This window comes from Rhamphochromis longiceps, linkage group LG19 (assembly GCF_057381845.1).
Source record: "Rhamphochromis longiceps isolate RC_006_pf linkage group LG19, R_longiceps_female_GT1.1, whole genome shotgun sequence".
NCBI lineage: Eukaryota > Metazoa > Chordata > Actinopteri > Cichliformes > Cichlidae > Rhamphochromis > Rhamphochromis longiceps.
In genome coordinates this window covers 16,823,677-16,847,646 of record NC_140575.1, presented here as the reverse complement: position 1 = coordinate 16,847,646, position 23,970 = coordinate 16,823,677, and the positions used below count along the sequence as shown (strand labels likewise).

At 41.8% G+C, this 23,970-nt stretch overlaps 1 protein-coding gene across 2 annotated transcripts in view; it reads right to left on the bottom strand.

Annotated features, from left to right (window-relative positions):
* sobpa (sine oculis binding protein homolog (Drosophila) a) overlaps positions 1-21,606 on the bottom strand; it is a 61,179-nt gene extending 39,573 nt beyond the window's left edge. For both annotated transcript variants that reach the window (XM_085392107.1, XM_085392108.1), the window contains exons 1-3: positions 21,299-21,606; positions 2,223-2,343; positions 523-732 (exon numbers count right to left, since the gene is read on the bottom strand). In XM_085392107.1, the coding sequence (XP_085248233.1) occupies positions 523-732; positions 2,223-2,343; positions 21,299-21,394 (427 nt within the window). In that variant the 5' untranslated portion in view covers positions 21,395-21,606. The remainder of the gene's footprint in view (positions 1-522; positions 733-2,222; positions 2,344-21,298) is intronic.
* Between the last annotated feature and the right edge of the window lie 2,364 nt (positions 21,607-23,970).

The window sequence follows — 23,970 nt, the reverse complement described above, 5'->3', positions numbered from 1 at the left end:
TATCTTCATTGCAACCCGGTCTGTCTGGAAAGCAGGTGTGGTTTAAGTCTATGACATTTCTTCTTTCAGACTGGAGACACAACTGTTCTGTGTGTGTGTGTGTGTGTGTGTGTGTGTGTGTGTGTGTGTGTGTGTGTGTGTGTGTGTGTGTGTGTGTGTGTGTGTGTGTGTGTGTGTGTGTGTGTGTGTGTGTGTGTGTGTGTTTGCTTGCTTTCAGGCATTTGAGTGAATATATTAGCAATCAGCGATGGGTTGAAAATGACCTTGATCTTTTTGCAAATTTAATAAGTAACCTTCCTCATAACATAAAAGCAGAAAACAGTTGTAACTTTCTACACAAGCTGTGATGTGGCTGGTGTGCCAACTTTTAAACTGTTTTTTCCTATTTCTAGAAGGCATCACGTTTTACTGCTCTTGAAAAATCAAGGACATGCATGCATGCATACTTACATGCAAGTCTAAACTACTTTATCAATTAATCTGCTGCATTAATCTCTCCAAAATGGCATTAGTGCTCTGTACCTGCAGGGGGCTTGATCAGTGGCGGAGGGATCATGGGGACCATGATGGGCAGGTTGCCATGCTCCTTGGTGCTGGGCGTGGAGGTGGACGGCGTGGTGGAGGTCTCTGTGAGTCCGTTCCTGGAGGCTGGCAACGAATGAAAGCTGTTGGCTCGATCCGGAGAGCCTTCACTGTTCTCTGTTGAAGCTGGGATTTTTGGCAACGAGTTTTCTAGATGGGAAAAGTTAAGTAAAATAAAGCATTTACTGACCAACTAATGAGCAGCATTTGCTGCAAATACTCTGAGTGTAAATGCCCAGGATTCACCTAAATTATGACTCAATATTTTCCACCAATGTAGAAGCAAAAATACTCAAAAATGACTGGATTTTAAGTTAAATCCAGACCTCTCTGAAATCAACTGACGTAGCATCACTCAGCTCATTGTTTTGGTTGTAAACGTACAACTTTAATGTTTGTTTTAGTGTGATTTCTCTTTTCAGGCTGCAGCAGGTTGAACAAGCTGCATTAAACCTAAAGTGCACAACCTGCACAGCACCAAACAGCAGTTAAAAGTTTACAAAGTTATTCAGCTCTGAGCACATGTAGCAGATTAAAAAATTATGCTGCACAAAAGATTTGGCAAGTAGATATTCAGAAGACATTAAAAGAGTTTAAACATCTTGTAAATATGACAACCCATTAAAAAGCAGCCAAAGTGGAAGTGCCAAAAACTGCAGTTCCTCTAGTGGCCAATTGAGGCTGGCTCCAAAGGCGACTCAGTTCCAATAGGATGAAATCCTTAAAAGTATGATTTGAAAGCTAAAATAAACCTGTTTACAGCCTTGTAAAACTCTATATAGGCTTAAAACTTTCCTTTTTTATAAAGCATATAATTAATGCTGGATCAAATCACGGGTAAATCGTCTTTTAATTATGCTGCTATAGCCCTAGGTTAATGGAGACTTCCCATAATGCACTGTGTGTTTCTTCTTCACTCAACTATTTCACTCACTTATACAGAATTCGAATCATTACTTATTATTAATCTCTGGCTCTCTTCCACAGGGAAGAGTATTTTGTCCTGTCTCCCTCCCCTCATCCCCAATTGGTTGTGGCAGATGGCCACGCCTCCCTGAGCCTGGTTCTGCTAGAGGTGTCTTCCTATAGAAAGGGAGTTTTTCCTCCCCACTGTTGCCATATGCTTGCTCGTAGAGAGTGAGCGGATTGTTGGGGGTTTTCTCTGGATTACTGTAGAGTCTCTACCTTAAAATATAAAACACCTTGAGGCGACTGTTGTTGTAATTTGGCAGTGAATTGAATTGAATTGAATTGAATTGAATTAAATTGAATTGAATTGAATTAGGGGCAAAGACACTTTGAGTGTAAGGTGATTTGCTCACCAGCTGTTTGCTCACTGAACTGGACCTCTCCAGAAAATCAGGAAATAAAGTAAAGTTAGGTATTTAGAAAGGGACCACAGAAACCAGAGATTACACCCATCATTTATATTCAGGCTATATTGGTTATATTGACTAGATTTCAGTTGAATTCAATTCAGTTTTATTTATATGGCACCAAAATCCAGTAAGGACAAAAGTAAGTACAGAAATCTGCTGATGGCTCCATAATAAGGCTTGCCTGTTAACACAGAAACAACATGCCTGTATGATCAGATCATGAAACATGATCTGATCATATTTTCCACTAAAGCTGTATACCTTTGAGGACAGAGATGTGCTGTGGTGTCTCCCCTATTTCCAGGCTGTCAGAGTCTCTCAGCTCCACCTTGTCATAACCGTACCAGCCCAGCAGCTCATTCATGGTGTTCTCTGCAAAACTCTGCAACACAAAGAGAAGGAACAAAGCTCTTTATATAGGGACAGTCGGGCTTAAAAAATAATTGTCAGCCCGCTTTAATTATACACAGTGATACAATACTAATGAGCAGCGATATAGTAAAAGTCAAATAATAGCAAGTTAAAGGTCAGAAACTTCTTCTTTTTTTTCTTTTTTTAAAAAAAGTAAATTTTCACATGAAATATTAATGTTACCCAAGCTGGAACAAGAAGAAGATAAATGAGGTTTGAGGTCATTTGTTACAAATGCTAATGCAGCAATCTGGTATTTTGTTGCATTTTTTTGCGCCTCTCTTGAGACCTTGACTCGCTCTTTAGATTTGTCCACATTTCTTCAGCTAATTAAGGAGAGACATTGTGATCCCACTCAAAATTTTAACTCTGTGTCAAGAGAAAACCGCAATGTGGAGTTTTCACTGCATGTCCTCTTCATAAGTACAGGTCAACCTAATTGGGGCAAACTCCTGTCCAAACGCTGCAGTGTGCAGCCAGCTGAACTAATAGCCCCTATCACTGCACAATAAAAGAGGAGGATCTTATCAGAGTGTAATAAAGAGAATGGGAACCCTATCACAGAATGGTAACCAGCATAGAAAATGTATCAATTTACAGTAACTGGAACAGTACAGTACAGTAAAGACACAGTAACAGTGCAGATAAGGGACAGACTAATGTTTTTTTATGCTGTTGCTGGTCTTTGAGATTTTCTGATCAGCTAAAACAGCTTCCCCGCATCACTTAAATGGCTCTTGATTCCCTCAGTTATGTCATTCAATGCTAAGAAACCCAAAAATAAGTCTTCCTTGGAGATAGGAACCTCACTTACACTCAAACAACCCAGTCTCACATCAAAATGTTAACCTCCCTTGCTCTTTCTTGGTCTCTTATTTTAACCTATTTACCTGGATCACTGTTGGTGCTGCACTACGAGGCTGATTGGGTTCAACAAACATATCTGCAGTGGTGATTTAGTCGACCCTTTTCAACCCGGTAAATTAATTTGCAAATCAAAAAGTACCAAAACACTGTGTCTCCTTCTTTTTGGCTCTGCAGAAACATATGAATGCAAATGCACTCTTACTCATTGGTTTTTGGAATGACAGTAGCCAGATGGAAAGTTTTAACCTATCACCCAGACTGAGGCAGCAGAGGCCTACCTCTGTGCATTCATCCATGGCATGAATGTTAAAGTCACAACACTTTAACCCAGGAAGCTGGGGTTTGTGCCCTCTGTAGTACCCTTTTCATTAAATTTTTTCACCTTGTTTTTGTTATCAGACACAGTTTTACTTGCTCTTTGATTGGTTTAGGGAAAAGGCCGCCTTTTAGAATTGGCAGCCAGTGGCCGAGTGGATCTTCTTATTGTAAAAAGAAGGTCCCTGGTCCAAATCCAGGCTTAGGCCTTTTTTTTGTGCATGTTGCATGTTCTCCCAATGCTTGTGTGGGCTCTCTCTGGGTAATCTGGCTTCCTCCCACGGCCCAAAGACATGCATTGGATTATTAATTGGTTGTTCTAAACTGACCGGATGTGTGAATGTGAGACTGAATGGTCAGTTTCTGTGTATTAGCCCTGCGACAAGCTAACGACCTGTCCACAGTGTATCCTGCCTCACCCATGACAGCTGGCTCCATATCTCAAAATTGACTGGATGGATAGTTTATAGCCCTTGAACACTGTTTTGGTCCTTAGCATGAGAGTATAAAGACTGATAAAGGACACATTTAACATCCTCTTTCCTGTCAAGAGATAGATGAGAAGATCAATACTGGCTTGTTTTAATATAAATCTGTGATCCATTTACTTTGAAAACAGAGGTGGCAATGACGTTATATCCAAGCTGCCAGGTTATCATTGTTAGAAATACCAGCTGATAACAACACATTACAGAGTACTGATGTGCTGTAGTAACATTTTCACAGAGAGTCTTCAATGAACAAGAAGGTCTAAAACAAAAACAAAAAAATCACTCATCTTTCAAACAGTTGGTGCTCAAAGCACCCACTTTGGATTTTTTTTAAGTCAAGTTTGATGGAGGTATTCTGACCTCCCAATCTGGAAATGCAACTAGTAGGAGTGATCCAGCTTTCAATTCCTATTAGGAACATATTAGGAAAAATTCTGTTCATTTGCCTAACTTAATATATGCCTGCAGTATATTTATTCTGAGTAATCCCCTCCACAATAAAAACAGAAAATCACAAGGTTTGTTTTTATTAACATTATACATAAAAATGTTTCTAGGCTGGTTGCAGTGCCAGGGGGCTTCCTACAAATCCAAAGGCTAGAGTTTGTCATTTCAGGCTAGCTTTTAAGTCCTGTTTTACATGCTAAAGGAGAACCATTATGTTCATTTCCACCTCTTATGTGTTTAATTATGGACTCGTCTTATGCTGACCTTTTAGGCATCCAGTTAGTAAATGCTTTATCTGAAACAAGCCATTTTAACTCCAGCTGCTGAAAGCTCACTTTCCCTAGAAAGAACCTAGTGTTTATAAGCCCTCATGACCATAGCAAGGAGTTAATTTTAAACCAATATCAGAGAAAAGGACGAATCAGGTACATAAAGCAGACTGGAGCAAGGTCAAGGTCAAGGTTCTTTATTTGTCACATGCATAGTTATACAAGTATAACACACAGTGAAATGTAGCCTGACACGCTCCTCGACATGTGCAAAAAAATTGGGGGGGGGGGGGGGGGGTGTAGAGGAAAAACATTATATATATATATATATATATATATATATATATATATATATATATATATATATATATATATATATATATATATATATATATATATATGGGAACCATGAAGAGGCCGCTAGAAAAGCTGCAACCACCAAGTACCTGCAGAGGGTCAGGCAAGTCCTGAGGAGTCAGCTGAATGGTAAGAACAAGATCCGGGCCATCAACACGTACGCCCTGCCCGTGATCAGGTACCCTGCTGGGGTAATAGGCTGGCCAAAGGAGGAGATAGAAGCCACTGACATAAAGACAAGAAAGCTCCTTACCATGCATGGAGGGTTTCACCCCAAATCCAGCACCCTGAGGCTGTACGCTAAGCGGAAGGAAGGGGGCCGGGGACTGGTGAGTGTCAGCACCACAGTCCAGGATGAGACAACGAACATCCAAGAATACATTAGGAAGATGGCCCCAACTGACCGAGTGCTCAGTGAATACCTCAGGCAGCAGAAACCCAAGAAAGAGGAGGGAGACGAGGAACCATCATGGAAGGACAGGCCCCTGCACGGTATGTACCACCGGCAGATAGAGGAGGTGACTGATATCCAGAAATCCTACCAGTGGCTGGACAAAGCTGGACTGAAAGACAGCACAGAGGCACTAATCATGGCAGCACAAGAACAAGCTCTGAGCACAAGATCCATAGAGGCTGGGGTCTATCACACCAGGCAAGACCCCAGGTGCAGGCTGTGTAAAGATGCCCCAGAGACAATCCAGCACATAACAGCAGGGTGCAAGATGCTAGCAGGCAAGGCATACATGGAACGCCATAACCAAGTGGCCGGCATAGTGTACAGGAACATCTGTGCCGAGTATAACCTGGAAGTCCCGAGGTCAAAATGGGAGATGCCCCCAAGGGTGGTGGAGAATGACCGAGCTAAGATCCTGTGGGACTTCCAGATACAGACGGACAAAATGGTGGTGGCTAACCAACCGGACATAGTGGTGGTAGACAAACAGAAGAAGATGGCCGTAGTGATCGATGTAGCGGTTCCGAATGACAGCAATATCAGGAAGAAGGAACACGAGAAGCTGGAGAAATACCAAGGGCTCAGAGAAGAGCTCGAGAGGATGTGGAGGGTGAAGGTAACGGTGGTCCCCGTGGTAATCGGAGCACTAGGTGCGGTGACTCCCAAGCTAGGCGAGTGGCTCCAGCAGATCCCAGGAACAACATCGGAGATCTCTGTCCAGAAGAGCGCAGTCCTGGGAACAGCTAAGATACTGCGCAGGACCCTCAAGCTCCCAGGCCTCTGGTAGAGGACCCGAGCTTGAAGGATAAACCGCCCGCAGGGGCGTGCTGGGTGTTTTTTTTTTTTTTTTTTGTGGTATATACACTGGGTGAATGTGCAGTAGTAGCAGCAAGCAGGTGAATTCTGTACATTAATATGAATAGTCATCTGACTATTTTACAGGATAGACAATATAAACATATTTAAAATTAAAGGAATTGAAATGTACATTGTGCCTTGGTTTAGTGTCTGGAAGAGTCCTGTCTCAGTCAATTATAGATGATGTGAGAGGGCGGGTGTGTGTGTTTAGGGCACGGATGGCTTGGGGATAGAAGCTCCTCTTGAGTCTCTCTGTCCTTGCCCGGAAGATGCGGAACCTTCTACCAGATTGCAGAAGTTGGAACAGTTTGTTGCCAGGATGGGACGGGTCCTTCAGTATCTGCGCTGCTCTAGTCCGGCATCTCCTGGTGTAGGTGTCCTGAAGCGGGGGGAGAGCAGTCCTGCAGCAGCGTTCTGCTGTACGGATCACTCTCTGGAGAGCTTTTTGGTCCTTCACACAGCTGTTCCCAAACCACGATGTCATGTTCTGTGTGAGGATGCTCTCCACAGCGCCTGTATAGAAAATCCTGAGGATCTTTGGAGAGACCCTGAACTTCCTCAGTTGTCGTAGGTGATACAGGCGCTGCCTAGCCTTTTTGGTCTGGACCTGAATGTGGGCAGCCCATGTCAGGTCTGAGGAGATGTGGACACCAAGATACTTGAAGGACTGCACCCTCTCCACTGGAGCTCCATTGATGATAATGGGCTTGTAGTCTCTGTGCTGACCCCTTCTGAAGTCCACCACCAGCTCCTTGGTCTTGCTGACGTTCAGCTGGAGGTGATTGTCCTGGCACCACGATGCCAGATTCTTCACTTCATCCATGTAGGCCATCTCATCATTGTTGGAGATGGCACCCAACACCACTGTGTCGTCAGCAAACTTCACAATGGTGTTGGAGCCATGGGTGGCCACACAGTCTGAAGTGTAGAGGGAGTAGAGCAGTGGCGAGAGGACACATCCCTGAGGTGCTCCTGTGTTGATGGTGATGCTGTTGGAGAAGCACCTGCCCACCCTCACCACCTGAGTTCTGCCAGTGAGGAAGTCCAACACCCATGCACACAGACGGCTGTTAAGTCCCAGATCCCTCAGCTTTGTGAACAGTCTGCAGGGCACTATTGTGTTAAACGCTGTGTTAAACGAGCAAATGGATTCCTTTAAAATGCACTGACTTCAGTATTCGAAACTTTGGCTAATCCAAGACTGAAACAATAGACAAAGAACAACAACAAACAACATAGACAAAGGAGATTCTCTGTGCATTCCCAAGTGCTGGACAAACACAAACTAAGTCAATTAATACAGCAGAAAATAACACTTCACAGTTAATGTCCAGTCCAGTAAATGATATAAGTTGCATCTTGTGACATAGTGTCACCCAACTTGATTTGAGCATAGCAATAAAGTTCTAACAGTCACCGCAGACATAGCAAATTGTGATGTAATTCAGGGAGAGTGTGAATATGAATATATAAAACTCAATGCAGGTGAAACATCCTCTCACAACACAGTCAATAAGCACTATACTCAAAACAAAATCATAACCCCGCTAATGCATACAGCCCATTATCACCATGCACCTCTCAGCTGGAACGGTCCCAGAAGCGTCTGATCACTGAACCGTAAACTATTGTAAATGGTTCAGCTTTCAATTGACTCTAAACATGGATGAAAATGTTCTTCCTTTAGAAACAGACTTCAGCAGTGACCGAGAATAAAGCCGCCATAATTCTTTGGACTTGGCGATAAGATATTAGTCACAGGTCACTAAACTATCAGCATAGAGGGAACGCTGGCACTTTGAAGGGATTATTTCCAAATAGTGAGGGTAATGCATTCATATGTTCTCATAACAATAAAAACTTTAAGTTCAAAGTTTAAAGTACTGTGAGGTGCACTGCCACATGCTCAATCAGAGGTGCTGGTTCATTATTTAATGGTCAGTTGCAATTTTTCTGTATATGATTTCATCATGGCAGCAGGCGTCACTCATTAATCACTACAACAAGCAGTTAAATGTCAATTACAAACAGCTCCTATCGATACGACACAGCAAGGGCGATCATGTCAGGGTGAATCAGTGCCACCCAGCACATCTGACATTCACAGCCAGCCTTAATTCACATTATGCACAATTGTTACCAACATGGATGAAAAAAAATGCAGCAGCTAGTGCGATTAGTGCATTTAACTTAACATTACTTTCTTATGAGGTAACTCTACTTTTAATAATAACAATATTATTTAAGAAGCACGTGTAAATAGGGAGGCTGACAGATAAGCAAAAGTGGAATAATGCCAGAATAATTAATAAATACCATTAAAAGAATAAAAGCAATAAAGTAATTATAGCAGAAAAATGCTCAAATAATTTAAAAATAAGAGCTGATAAAAGACAAGTCAAACAAAGCTTTAAAAAAATTTTTGATAAGTGATATAAAGGAAGTCATGGAGCTTTATCTCCTCAGGCAGGTGGTTCAAAAAGCTGAGGGGCGTGATGGCGAAAGGTCACCTTTAGATTTGGAAAGGTCATAAGGGTCACTGCTAAGGATTTAATAATCAGTACTTTGTTTTCTTCTCGAGTAATGAGAATATTAATGATAAAGTTTAAGTCTAAACTAAGGAGTGTTGCAATCATTATTTTAGTTCATTTGTTTAGATGTTTGTTGGATGGGAATGTAGTTTATGGGAAAATTAGGCTACTAACTGTGCGGTGTATGGGTCACAGCCTGAGCTCTGTTTTTGTCCACGTATACATTCATATTAAAATGAATAACTGTCTTTTCTACATTATATATCTTAGTATAATGCATGAAATGTCTTGTGAGTTTGTTTATTTGTCCTCCTCCATGATCAGGAGCTCAGCTACCAATTAGCATCATCGTGCTGCCTTGAATCTTTTGCATTTATGCAGCTGTGGTTTAAAAGCATCATATCAACAGGCCAAACAATACTGCAGTGTTGGCATCTACTATTGAAGTTCATGTGACTTGTAATAAAACTTGTCTGTCTTGAGTTCATTTTAATGACCTTTTTAAGGTCACTATGTTGCTTTTTAAACCACCTGTGCAAAACCAAGAAAAGAAATGCTTTGATATGGAAGATTTGGCGCACACAGATCTGGAAAACACATTCAGACTCGATACAAAGCTGTACATGAAAGGCTCACGTGGAATAAAAATGCACTTGAATAACATCTGACTTCCAACAGCCTGTGGTGGTGTAGAAAGATGAGGTATCAGCTCATTGCAGCTCATTGGTTCGTGTTGACCAGCCTATGCTGACCTGTGTTGTTTCACACCAAAGTAATCAGACAGAGAAAGTTAGGCAAGTCCAGATTTATCCGGAGAGAGTAGCATGGAGGCAGCTCTGCAGCATCAATTTGTGTTTTTTTGTGGGTGATAAAGTGACCGTATCCAAGGGTAGAATTTAATTTGGGAAAGAAAATGAATCTGGAGGATCTCGGTGGAGGTAGGGTGGTGTACTTTCACAATAAAATACCCTGTACAGCTCTTGAAAAGAAAAAGAGTCTGCTTTGATGGCTTCTGACACAGTGTGGCCTGGTGTGCATGGAGCTGCAGAAAACAGGTAGATGCATCGGCTTAATTACTTAATACAAACTCAATCACCAATGATAACTGCAGTTTGAATACTGCTTACAGTGGTGTTATATGTATTATATCATGGGAAAAAACAAGTGGGAATGAGCTCTCACACACACAACATTCACTGTAGCATGCATATTTGAGACACTGTGGCACACACAGGAGTGACAGAGGCAGATTTTCTCCTGCTTCATCAGCACATTTGGGCCATTTCTAAGCATTTTATGGAGAAATTCATAATGTGTTGTATTTGTACCACAGAGTAGTAGCACCACTCTTGGCTCAGTTTTACCTCAGTTTGGCTGTGTTCACACAGAGCCTATAGTTTTTCTGCAGTGCTGTGCAAGAAGACCTGTGTGGCAGTTAAAAGAAGCCAAAATGTAGGGATGGCTTTATTAATGAAGAATGACAGTATTTATCGATCTGTCTGTTATTAAATACCGCTGTGGTGGGGTGGTCAGTGGGTAGTGCGTGGCACAAAGGTGCAGGGCACAGTTTAAATCAATAACAGGTGAAGTCAAAGCACAACATCCATGTGCATGCCATACCTGCAGGCCTAGCATGCAAGCACATGTGAGCGCACATCTGGAGCTCTGTGTGCGTCAAGGTTAGACAGCATCACCATCAACAATGAAAGGATTTGCAGTGATTATTTACAGTAATTAAAGTCTAATCCAAACATTCATAATCGCAGCCTGCATTTTTTTTTTTTTTTTTTTTTTTTTGCCACAGAGCTTTTTAAAAATGGTGGTTAAAGCAGTGAAGGCTGTTAATGAGGACAGCTCATGTGTGCAGATGTAACGACGCTAATGCTTGAACAATGATGAGTGACAGCAGTGCTTTTTCTGCCTGAAGGTTCCTGGGAGTCAGATTTAGTACTGCGTCCTGAGCAGAGCTAAAGTTAGGTGCTGACAGCTAAATACATAACCTTGTTGTCACCCACTAAGACACGCTGTGAACACATTCCACATCCGTTAAATAGTCACAATTTCGCCTCCTGAAGTTTTAACTAAACATGTTTTATTAATTTCTTAATTTGTATTCCCCAACCAGCTGGTGAGAAGTTGCTGGCTGTAGCTAGGTGAAATTGGTCACATGTTTGGATGAAAGAAATCTGAAAGAGTATGGCGCAATCCTGAAACACAGAATATTCACCTTACTGCTGCAACAGACATTTTAAAAGGAGCAGCTCCTTTAAGCAAGCATTTTCATGTGATACGTTTCAGTTTCACTATCACTTAGTGAGTAGTTGGAAGATATTTGCAGAAAAATCTGTCTTCCATGTAATCTGCTAGCAACTAGGGGTGGGTTTTTATAATCGATTCATCGATTAAAATCGATTCTGGCTTGGATAACGTAAAATCGATTCATTAAAATCCTGAATCGATTTTTTTAATATAAATTTATTTTGCCCGAAATGCCAGAATCTCTGGTGACATCTCACAAAATTTCAAGAACCACCAAACAGTTAAGACAGTAAATGAGAGCAGGTACACGGATTCTGCACATAGACTTAAACACACAGCGCGACCTGCGGATCAGAATCAGTTAGATGTCGCCTTTCTCACGGTCGGGGCTGAAAGCCGACAGCTCGCTGATTCTGATCTGTCGGCGGGTCCACGCTTTGTGTTCACGCCCTTTATGAGCCGATTCTAAAGCTGTTAGTTTGATCTCTCTCCAAACAATATTGACCGAACCGGCAGCAAAAGAAGATCCAAACGCTTCACATAAACATCGTCATGTATTCACTCTGACTTTTACTGTTTTGCTTCCACCGCGATGCACAGCTCTCTCTCTCTCTCTCTCTGTACTTCAAGAACAGTTTCCCTTTCTTCATTATTCGCTTGCTTGTTACGCACAAGTCTACTGTTGCTTACAGCGCTGTCAGCCGCTGTTTTTTTCCCTTTTACATTCTTCCGAAAAGAAAACCTCATTTCTGCTGTTCAATACTGAACAAATTTAAACTTTTTAAAATTATTCAAAATGCAAAACGCTGTGTCTCTAATAAAACCGCTGTAACTTCAGAGGTAATGTTCATTAATTAATGGTTTTCTTTCGTTTTTGATGTACTGCAGAATATTTTATAAAATCCCAGGCCAGGAAAATCACCTTCATGTTTTTCTGTGTTTTATCTTCAGCTACTTTGACACAAAGGCATCTGCTGTGACGCTCACACCTGTGATAAAGTCTTGCGTGTGTCAGCTTCCTTTTTATTGATACAAAAATATGTAAATGTACTGATCTGAATTATAATATTTCTGACTGTCAAAATTTCCCAGATTTAAATCGAATCGAATTAAATCGAATTAAATCGAATCGTGGATCGAATCGATTCGGGACCTTGTGAATCGGAATTGAATCGATTCTAGAAATCAGTGACGATACCCAGCCCTACTAGCAACCAAAGCAATCGCAAGGATTTCAGTTTCAGTTTAGGACCATACACCTATACACACATATACACCATATACCAACGTATACTTCTTAGTGACCAGTTTCACCTAGTGACTCCCAGCAACCACTTGCATACTAATAGGGGAATACACATTTCTCTAAAGCAACTGGTGTTTGTCAGGGGGTTGCTGAGCAGTCCTGAGTGACTTGGGACAAACACTAGCAACCATGGCTAGCAAGATGTACCTATTCTATGTATGGATGCATGCCTCAGATACGTATAAAAATAATCTAATGTTAATTTTAAGACACAGAAAATACAAATAAAATACAAGCCACCTGTCAAAGTAGCTATTCTCCTACTAGTGTGAAGTCTTAATAAACCTTTACAGAATTTAAAAGGGTGATATTTTTTTTAAATATTACAATTTTTAAAAATTAGCTACACAAACTCAAAGCTGTGCTACAACATGCCTACGACAGAGTATTATTTTTAAAATAATGTCTGTTTTTTTGAACATTAAGAAGTCTATAATATTCCAGTAAAATTCTAAAAATAAAATTAAAAAGCTGTAAACCAGCCCACTATGGCCTCTTTAAAATTATGGGAATAATTAATAAAACCTTAATGGAGAGGAAGATTTATGGGCAACTTACATAACAATAACCTGAAAAGAGAAAGAGTGCTGACAGACTCGAAGCGCACAAATTGGCAGGCACAAGTGCAGCAATTAGCCCAACTGCAAGGATGAAACCTCGGGAGGAACAAAATCACCCAGGAGAAAATCCTCCTTTTGAACAAACGAGATGGAGCATAACCCAAGCTGAATGTACTCCTGAGTAAACGGATGTAGCTGTAAAATAACCACATCACCAAGACAAAAACACAGCATCTCTCTGTGTCTCCCTTTCCTTCCTACCATCCTGTCCTCTAAGTCACCCCACTACTTCGAGAAAGGGGGAGCGTTATTAAGAGGGGAACCTAATCCCTGTTGGCGGCTCATCAAAGCAGCGGCACCAACTTTGGCTCCGCATGTGCCGGAGAGCAAGAGGCAGAAGGGCAGCTGCAGGTATCTGTATGTTACACTGGATGTATAGCCTTTTTATCTGGTTCATAATGGACAAAATCTCTGTTTATCTGCTGTAATAAGCACAAAGGCTTCCGAGAGCCTTGGACAAAACTGAGGTCAAAGTGTGTTTCCTGCTGATTTCCTGATTTTGGCTGATCTCAAGAAAGTTCATATCTCATTCTGAGGAGTCAAACTTGCACATTACTCCCTCCCTTGCATAAATCTTGGACTTCCCTGTCAGTTCATTTTCTCTAGTTTTGCATCAACAGATGTTGTTTACACGGCTTATCTTTACCCAGCATTTGGACTTGGTTTTGATGGTGGTTGCCAATGCTGTAAAACGATAAAGGTAAAAAAATGAACTTTTAAAGGAGGCTCTAAGAACCATGATGGTCTCCAGTTTTTGCAGTGCAGACAGAGAAATAAAGGCGATTCTACCTTCAGCCTAAAGTCCCTGCAAAATCTTCTTCCCAAAGCTTTTGTGAATGCCTGTGATGTTACCAATTGCTGAAGTCTTTGCTCATAATCAGAGGAAATTGGTGTTTCTCTAAGGTGGATTCTCTTTTACAGCCTTTAAAAAAACCTTATAACTTATAATGCCTTGCAGACAACCTGCTGAGGGATATTACTATAAACTACTCACTGGTGAAGTAAAACAATGGATTCATTTTAAAGAAGCTCTTCACTGGAAAAAATGACTAACTGCATGTGTTTTGCCTCATGTTTTGAGTTATTCAGAGGGGACGGTGCCTCCCTGGAAAGCCTGGTCAAGAACAAGTTTTCTGGACTTCGTGCATCTTTCCAATGGGATCATCAAACACGAAAGCAGCAGGAGGTTCTGCAACAGTGCTGTGAAACTGGGCTAGCTCCACAGAGCAAACACAGCAACCCGACATAATGAATGCAGAACTGAAGGTAAAAGCCAGTTAGAAGACTACCTCTGATCAGTTAGAACACTACCTCTGACTGAGTGGGAAAACGCAAAAGAATAAGGTGGATTATCTGTTTAAAGGAACTTATTGTTAAAATTCCAATGTTTAAATAAACTATAGCAATACTAAAACAACCACTATTACTTTATTTTTACATTGTGCGGAAGACCTATCAATCGAAGCTGAACAAGGACCAGCAGGTACTTTCAAGTAATATCGATTTGTACAAGCAGAAGATGCAGTGAGAAAATTCACATAATAAGAAAAACACATCTGGTTTGATCCCGGGAGGAGACACAAACCCTGTTTGGTCTTGCCTTCACTAAGGGCGTGTGGCATTAAAACAACTATGCCGAATCAAAGATGTGGAGTGACCCACTGTGGCGACCCTCCGTGAATGATGGAGCAGCTGAAAGTAGTATTATCTATTCCCTTTAACCTTCTGGTAGTTAAAGTTTTCCTCAAAATTTGGTGATGGAAATGACAAAAAGTACCTTTAAATTTCCTCAGCACACCCTTTCAGCCCGACTTAACAAGCCCTGTGGATGTCTCAGAGTCTCGGGACCTTCACACGACATCGACCTTGAAATATGTTTTTTTTCATGCTGACTGATGGTAAGACAGAACATTCATCACTGTGTTGGTTTCTCCATGCAATGGTGAAGAGGTGAAGTGAAAGCTACAACTTTACTTGCTGTTACCCATGTGCTCTTTTGTCAGTGAAGCAGTAAAGAGAAAGAACGACAGCAGGGACTGACTGCTGGCTCTAGAACTGCGGTTTCAAAAAGCCATGAAATGACCAAAGATAATTATACGCTGTATTTAAAAACAAAAGAAGAAATAGAATAACCCTTCTTTTACAGTGAGGCTTGAATTCATACCAAAAAAAGTTGAGTTGGTCTGCTACGACCAGTACACGAGTGGCTAATGTCAGCCCACTGTGGACAGGAACAGACGCTAAAGCTGACTTACTGAATCGGTTTGTTGACTTGCAGGCTTTCAGATTTAAGCATTTATCATTATCCTGATTTAAAATGCCTGCAATGCTGTGGAAAAAATGATGTATGTATGTAAAATGTATCTCCACTATTATGGACTTTATCTCCTTATAATCCAGAAACAGCCATTCTAGGCTACTTGCAACCTCTAGAAGCTAAGTCACTGGAAAACCTGATAGATCCAGTTTGGAATGATCACTGATATTCTTGTTGCTCTTGTAGGAACAGACCAAGGGCAGTAAATGAAAATTACCCCATAAGTCTAAAGCTGGCTCATTTACAGGTATTTTTCTGTTAATCTATGAGCTCTGTCGCTTTCAAGTAAACAAAGAAATGAGAAATGTAACAAAAACATAGATTTAAACGGATACAGCCAGCCTTCCATGATTCATTGGGGGGATTATAACACTAAATGTCTTTGTATATACAGTATAAATACAACACCTATGAAGCACGCTTGCTTTTTTTATCCTTCTCTGCTAACATGTGATGGGTGGAGAACTAAGTACTCCAAGTACTAAGTACTCTAAGAAGTAAGTATTGCTTGTGTTTGCTGACTGCCTCTCTAATTCAAGCTCTTCGCCTTTACTTTTCTCCTAAAATGGTTTATTTATGGTCTACATTTATTTTATTTCAAAGGTACTGTGCGTGTTAATTAATGTGAGCAGTGAAGTCGGGTTATGCAAATATAGGACAATTTTCACCTACAGTCACAGGCAGGTAGATGGCATTTATAGACAATTAAAGAAAACTGAAGATGCAAAACCCTCTGAGCACAGATGAGAGCAGGAAGCATGAGAGTGATAAAACAAAGACAAAGCCATATAGTGTATTAAGGAAACATTAAAGATAAATTATGAAAACTCACAAATAGGCACAATAGTACATAAACATAGACTGTTTGTAAACGCAGTGACTTACAGCGACAGCACCTCTACTGAGCTGTCAGAGCAGACGCTACTGTTTGCCATCTCTAACACTGAGAGGCCACTACATTACTGCAGACACCTTCATCCAGTGCAATCTAATACTTCAGGACTGTATTTATGAAGCTTATCATATGCAGTTGACAATCCATCAAAGAGGTGTTGAAGCATCTACAGGGTCACTGTGACCCTGTAGATGTGGATTTGAGCGTTTTTAAAGGTTATTTCTTATATGCCCGTCAAGTTGCAACATAGAGGGCTTAAAAAATGAAGCCAAAAAAAACGTGTGAAAAATTCAAGTTCCTCAAATGCCCACTTGAGGTTGACTCACCCTTAGACTTGAATATTTTATTTTATTGAGGCTTAGATTATACTCAATTCCTGACAAGACACGGACCGCTGGACTGCCTAGGGCTCATGCTTAGCTGGTGCATTGTAATGTAAATTCTCCACGGATGAGTCTGAGAAGTCATGCAGACACGTGCACCAACCCTCATGCTTACTCTTTTATGTCACTTAGACCAGCGGTCCCTAACCCCCGGGCCATAGACCAGTTCTGGTCCGTGAGTCGTTGGTACCGGGCCGTGAGAGTTGAGGCTTGGGTGCGAAATTTATGGTTTTCAGGGTTTTTCTCAGTTTATATTGTTATTTTTCATTGTTTTTATCGTTAACTCGGTTTCCTTGGGTCTTTTCCCATGTGTTATGGATAAATCTTCTTCTGTTTGGTACCGGTACTGGTTTTATTTATCCGCGACACCCTAAAGGCCGGTCCGTGAAAATATTGTTGGACATAAAATGGTCCGTGGTACAAAAAAGGCTGGGAACCGCTGACTTAGACCCAAGAGGACTCACGGACAGCAAACATTTAATCCCAGTTTAAAAATTTAATTGATGCAGATGATAAGACCAACAGGTAAATGCTAGGCTAATTTGAGAGAGGTGCAATTAAACGTATCAATGGGCACTCTAATGAGTCAGTGCAAGTGCTTTTAGTAAGTTAAATTGTAGTGCTTATTAGCAAGTGTGCATTGCATACGGGTGGTACCTTGCTCGCCAAGCTTGCCAGCATTAGCAAATAGTCGACCCTCTCGTTCAAATATAGTTACTAAAGAATAACATGGTGACAAACTGGTGACACGGCGGCTATTTCTATCTTTTATATACAGTCTATAGTCATGGATTTTTATGGCTTCACTGTCTGAGTTGCAGTTCCAAATGTTTTTGTAAATCCTTGCCATTTCTGATGTCCTCTTTGTGCTCTACAGGTTATGGGTCACACAGTATGTTTATGATGTTTAAGTGTATTTATCTATACCAGAGGTGGGCAATTCATTTTCCAAAGGCCACCAATAAGCGGAACTTAGTTCTGCTCAATATTAATTTTAGTTCTCTAGAAGCCTACTGGTGTGGCCTATTGTTTCTCATGTGGCCCCTTGGGAAAATTAATTGCCTACCCCAGATCGATACAGTCAATAATTGGAAACCATCTGCAGTAAAATACCCTTTTCACAGGGACTCTTACAAGCTTTCACTTAAATCTGCAGGATAATTAGCAGCTTATTGATGACCTACTCCTGATACTTTCGCCTCACAAGCTGACACTTCTCTGTCACAAGTTCAGCAGCTGACCCTGCTTCTGCCTGTCTTCCCCCTTGTTTCCCCTCCAGTAAGACCCAAACATGGCCAGTAGGGCTTGTGGTAATGATGATGGTGGAAACTGGATACCTTGCGGGTGGAAACCAGAGCAGGACACAATACACCATGATAAAATTCCTGAATCCACGCGCCAAGTTTCCTCTTTGCCTCCTCCTTCCTCTCCACTTTTCCACTCCCATGCTCCCTCTCCTCTGCTTTCATTTCCCTTTACTTTCCTTGATATGTGATACAGCGGAGACGCTCGGGTTACAGTTTTTACAGCTCAGCCAGCCCAGTGCTGTATACATTCCTTTCTCCCCTGTTTCTTACCCCACTCTCCAGCGTTTCATATCCCCTCCAAGCCCACTCCTCCTTCTCCTAGATTACTCACCGAGGCTTATTTTACCATGGCGCACATTAAGCAGCCAGATGAAGGAAACACTGTCAGACTGTTTAGTTTTTCAGAGGAGTATGATCCCTCAAAAGGGCACATTGTGTGCCTCACTCTCTCCTTCTGTGTTTTCCTCCAGCTTTGGTTTGTATTATTGAAGATGAGGGAATCTTAAGAGGAGACGGGAACAAATCAGGTCTGTTTTTGTTCTGAACAGAAGAACCTAAAAGTTTTCTGCAGAAAATCAATACTTTTAAACTCAGGACTTGGTGTTCTGAAGGAGGCAACCATCATGCAACTCTGCAGCATAATATTAATTAACTGCAGCTCTGCAGGGAGCATCAGAAAGCTGAATCCAGGTTTTGCATATGCCAAATTACACTTATTAATCATGGTATTTAAAGTGAAGGCTGCACGCAGGTGGAACTTTCTACCACTGGATCAGTGTCTTAAATTAATTGTGTATAGACAACAGCTTGTGTGATGTAATGAGAGTTGAAATCCAAGGTTGTGTAAGGAGCTGCAATCGAACTTGTTTAGCCTTTTAAAGGTGTTTTGACACCTTAACCACATCTGCTACTCCCTTTAGTAGCTTCCCCTGGTATTGATGGAGATATTGGAGTTGTCACGAGGCGGCATCACTTTTCCCTCCACACCATCGGCACAGCTCTACAGTGTATCCACTGCACTGCCATACGCATTTATTGTCATATCTTAAAATCCACAAGCTGCTGACAGCTTTATTCGCTCACATATTCAAAATTTAAAAAATAAAAGTGATGACAAATTAAGCTGCTGCCATTCAAATGAGATGTTTAACGGGCATGACACCTCTCCAAAACATACAAGAGATGTCAATTCTGCTGAATCCTGAATGATGACCCGTGTCACAAAATCTGTCATCTAACAGCAAAACACAGACCTGCAAATAAAACATCATTTCTGACTGATGACTGGCATCATATAATTACTTGGTCAAAGTGATAAATTATCAGATGAGACATTCAGTGTGATTTTTTTTTTTTAATTTGTGTCTTTTGCGAATAGATTTTTAGCCTGATAGCTGACGTCTGAAATAATGACAGAACTGACAAAAATCAAACCTAGACTTGTGCTACAGAATTTGACAGGAAGACACCTCCTTCTGCCTAAAAGGCAGCTGGGAAACATTGGGCACATTTTAAAAGCTCCTCTGAGAACACCTTTAGTACTAGAACTAGGGAAATTTCTCCATGGAGAAAACCCTGCCTGACACACCCCCCACCCACCCACCCACCTCCACCACCACCACCACCACCACAACCCTGCATCCCTCCCTTCTGCCATCAGGACCAGACAGAGAGAAAGAAAGAGAGAGAGAGAAGAGAGAGAGAGAGAGAGAGAGAGAGAGAGAGAGAGAGAGAGAGAGAGAGAGAGAGAGAGAGAGAGAGAGAGAGTGAGTGAGAAAGATGGGTTAACTTTATTCTTCCTGAGAAAATGGGTCTCATTTCATCACAAAAAAATGTGCATTCAATTAAAATTCTGTTACAGCGTGGACTCTCCTTCCTCTAGGCTTACAATGAATTTTATCTGACAAACAAGGACTCTGAGAATTAAAAGTGAAGGCATGCATCTGTTCAAGCAAATGCTGGCAATAACAGTAGATTGCACTGGTTTGAAGTTGTGCAAAATTATTACAGTTTACTGCTCCATTCTTATGCATCTTTGACAGCTGCTTTGTTATCAGTAAAGTGCACATTACCCTCTTTGTACAGTTAAAAATAATAACAAATAAATAAGTGAAGCAGTGACACGTGAACGCGGGGGTATTTTGGAGGGGTCTACATACAAAAAAGCTCTTTTTTATTTATTTATTTTTATTCCAGGGTTGTTTCAGGACTCGCTCAACGCCAGCACCCTCGCATCTCCTCTGACAACCTAAGAAATTTTTTTTACAATTGCCGCAGTTATTCTCGGTGTGATCACCTGCACATTCATCCCATAACCGTGAAAACACCGAGTGCTTCTGCGTCTCCGGCCAGATGTGTACAAACAATGAGGAGATGTAGACAAAGCGGACACGCAGCCTGCCTCTGTCACACACACAGACGCCACGAGCACTTTCTTTTCTTTTCTTTTTTTTTGCTCCATAATGAACCACACGGAGCTCGCGGCTCAAATATCACAATGTGTACCGAGCGAAGAAAAAAATAGAAAACACAGGAATAGAAACAACGTGTGTTTGAATGTCGACGGGGGAGAATCGTGCAGGTCGATCCCGGGAGACAATGTGCTCTTGTCGGGTGCGTAAAGCTCACAGACGCACATCTGGATCACACGCCTCTGGGCAGCTGGTCAACACACTAGCAAAAGCACACACACAAACGCAGGCATACAAAAACATCTCCAGTCAGAGACAAACCCACAAAAGCATCGCGGGGAAACCAGTGTTCCCCCATTGATTTACACTAATTATGCACATTGGCCGCTCTCCCCTGCGCTGTAGTGTAGCAGTATTAATAGTAATAGTAGAAGCTCTGTTGACGCCTTCACTGACGCACTGGATTTTCCATTAACTCTGGGTGAGCCATGAAAGGCAGGGCACACAAACGGATAGATTATGCCATGAATTGAAGCGACAGTATTCCTCCACTGACTCAAAACTTAATAGTAGAGGAGTAGCTGTGAATGGGTGCCGCATCCATTGTGCAAGGCGGTATTGGCAGGCTGCGCTTAGAGCCTGGCGTTCAGCGTGGATGTGACAATAGAACTTGGATAAATCAAAACATCATAAATTAAAGTTTCACTATCACGCAGCCAATTGCACTTCAGTGCATCGTATTTTCTTTCACTGCCTGGCTAGTGCTTCAACACACATGCACGCTCCTCACAGCCACTCCACGCGTAATCACATGCAGCTGGGCACAGATCCCCCTTTACCTTCATCTCTTCATTTATTTCCCTTTTCACTGGGTGAGCTGGTTTTCGGCTTCTTTTATTTTCCGGAGGTCTGCCCTCTTTTTCCATCTCTGCCATGTTTTCTCTGTGATACTTCTGTCAATATTTGCGGTGAGGAGGGGAGAGGAGGGGTTGAGAGAGGCAGCTGTTTACAGTCGCCAGACGGCGGGTGTCTTGCAGCTTTTCAGCGGCCCGTGTGACGCTGGTGATGCCGCCGAGGGCTTGCGGTGCCCGGCTAAGTCAGCCATCTTCTGCCCGTATCCTCCACGGTCCGTGCGCCAGTGGTGAGCCGCCTCTGTGAGTCAAAGGAGAGGTTGAGTGAGGGGAAAAAACGAGACAGGGGGAGGGGCGTCCGCTGAAACATTATATGACGCGTTGATGATCAGAGGTAGGCTATTTCTTCTCGCTTTCCCATGGAGTGCAATCAGAGCAGTCACATCCACTTAGCGGTGCTTCCTCATGGTGACAGTCTGTAACCAGCAAACAGGTGCCCCCACACAGTCCTCCAGCCTTTTCAGGGGAGCCTGCTGTTGGTCATAGCAACATTTAATCATGCTGTTAGTTCCCAACCCTTCTCCTTCAATCATTTAACACCACGAAATCAAAGTTTCAGTGCGTAGGAAGAAGTGAGCAAGTACAGTGGGTGGAGAGCTCTGTGGCGCTTCAGTAGGTCGGCCAGTGTTGCAGGGGTTCAGTGAAACTATGTCTTTTTGATTTTCCCTGCAAAGAGAATTTTAGTGAAAAGTGTGGAGCAGGTGCATAAATAAAGTGTGTGTGTGTGTGTGTGTGTGTGTGTGTGTGTGTGTGTGTGTGTGTGTGTGTGTGTGTGTGTGTGTGTGTGTGTGTGTGTGCAGACAGAAGGGAAGTACAGCGTGCCTGAAATTAAGTTTCCATCTGGCCCTCACAGTGTTGCTTTTTCTCACTAATTTCTCAACATGCAAAGGACCAACTGAGGCCACGAACTGTGTCATTTCCATTTACTTTTATTTATATAGCAACAGTTCACAAAAGTGGCCATCTCAAGAGGCCTTATAATGTGACTCTATAATATTAAGATCTCCCTTCCTCTTTAACAGAACCAAGCTCACAAAGGAGGAAGTCACATGCCACGACTGGTTGGGGTGTGAGGAGAAAGAGAGAGAGGCCACAAACAACAAACAGGACAAAACACAAACACAAACTTAAAGAAAGAAAAGATGGGGAGAGCTCGAGAAATCTTCAGTGCATCATGGGAAGTATGCCAGCAACTTGAACCCTAAGCAGCATAAATTAGAGCTGGTTCAGGGTAAACAAATCCAATCCTAATTAAGCTTTATCAAAAAGGAAAGACTGGAGCCTAATCTTAAAAGAAGAAAGAGTGTCTGTCTCCTGAACCCAAACTGTGAGCTGCACGGTAGCTGAAGAAGTGTTCAATGCCCATTGCACTTATGGGAAATTCTTAAAATATATCTTTGATATCCTTGAATTGCCTCATTAACTGACAGCTGGGATATGCTCCAGAATATTCAAATTCAAATTCAAATTAGATAGATAGATGCATGGATATAGCAAAGCAAAGCAGCAGTTATCCCCCCCCAATGGTCAGATGGTCTACAAGCAGAGCTTGGCGATAGTGGTGGTATAGCCAGAAGCCAGCTCGGGGAAGTGTGGAAATGTGCTGCAACTCAAAGACAAGATGAGCACAGAGTTTTACTTAGTTTGAGGTTTATTCTGATTACACCTGTTTGCAGAGACTTGAAAGATTCATGAGAGTGATACTACAGAAGTCCTACAGGACATTTCTCTTTCCAATACAACTGTGAGCACGAGTCCAACAGTTTAAATGTAAATCAATTCCAGAGCTGATCTATACAATGTGGTTTCCACTATACTGATCAATCCTGTTTACTGCAGTTGTTCCATTACCATCCAATATTCTACAGTAAAAAAAAAATCTGTCCTAATAAATCACGGTAGGCCATATTGATTGAGTCTGATTGTTCCGGAGGAAAACATGTATCAGCTCAGTATACACATTATCGCATATACTGTACATTCATGCCGGTACATGCTGGTCTTGCAAAGCTCTTTAAACAAGACAATGTGACTGAATGTTTACAAATTGTGTTTTTTCCTCATGTCTAAAATGCATCATTTTCTTTGTGTCATACAAAACTGATCCAGCTGCCCTTTACTCTGTGATATTTCTTTGAATACAAGGCCGTGAGGTTCATGCATCCCTCTGCCTTAAAGTGGAATTACAATAAGGGAAGCTGCTGAGAGTGCTGCTGCTGCTGAGGCTGCTTGTGGCATAGTGACACCCATTTGAGCCGGAAAATCAGCAGGAACAGGAGCTGTGAACCGTGATGTGGGGTCAGGGTGAGATGACTTGTGTGTTACATGCTCTTGCCATGCCTTGCAAAGTGGCAGCTCAGCTACATGACAGGAGCCCTTTCTTTAATGTGCTCCCCCAGGTTTACAGCAGTCTGGTTTAGTGTAATTTAAATCTAACACTTTGAAAAAGGGCTACAGTCGAAGTGAATTTTTGATCGTACATGTAAAATCCACACCTGTGTACACCCTAAAGCAAATTACTGGACTTAAGGGTACATGTGTATAATTTTAAGGTCTTTCAACATCTGGTCTGTGTTTGGCCTAATGTAAACCAAAATTCT